We start from the raw sequence: 420 nt of genomic DNA, 5'->3' as shown, positions 1-420 counted from the left end.
GCTGATAGTAGCGCTTTTGTGCAACTTTGATTTTCTCTTTGTTAGCAAGGTATTGTTCGGGTGAGTACGTCATCAGTAGTATATTATTAACTTTAGATATTAGAAAAAGCATTAATTAGTTGCCGACTCATTTAGATGGCAAATTCACTACCTTTCAACCACAATCACATGCAAACCAATCGCGACCAATGAGCTCATCACAGATATTGAAGGGTATTCATAGATGCATCTACTACATGGCACTGTATAAAGACTATAGCTCATCCTTTGTTTCAACTTAGGTATCTGGCGGCAACGAAGACGGTAATTCGGGGATAACTCCGTGAAATGTTTAGCCATAGGATTGATACTGCTCGTTCTTTGCTGAGCCATCAAGTCCACCACCAAGATATCCCACTGATATCCCACTTTTGGTGCACC

General features: G+C 40.5%; 1 protein-coding gene across 1 annotated transcript in view; it reads left to right on the top strand.

Annotated features, from left to right (window-relative positions):
- Window positions 1-318, top strand: part of PHALS_09640 (uncharacterized protein) — a gene marked incomplete at both ends in the record, with an annotated part of 3,266 nt that extends 2,948 nt beyond the window's left edge. Inside the window, 3 exons of the mRNA XM_024724931.1 lie at window positions 9-60; window positions 136-213; window positions 282-318. Coding sequence (XP_024575758.1) covers window positions 9-60; window positions 136-213; window positions 282-318 — 167 coding nt within the window. The remainder of the gene's footprint in view (window positions 1-8; window positions 61-135; window positions 214-281) is intronic.
- Window positions 319-420: the final 102 nt, after the last annotated feature.

Source organism: Plasmopara halstedii, assembly GCF_900000015.1.
Source record: "Plasmopara halstedii genome assembly, contig: Scaffold_430, whole genome shotgun sequence".
In the NCBI taxonomy this organism is placed as follows: Eukaryota; Oomycota; class Peronosporomycetes; order Peronosporales; family Peronosporaceae; genus Plasmopara; species Plasmopara halstedii.
Note: the sequence above shows the minus strand (reverse complement) of the source record. Positions and strands in the feature narration are given on the sequence as shown.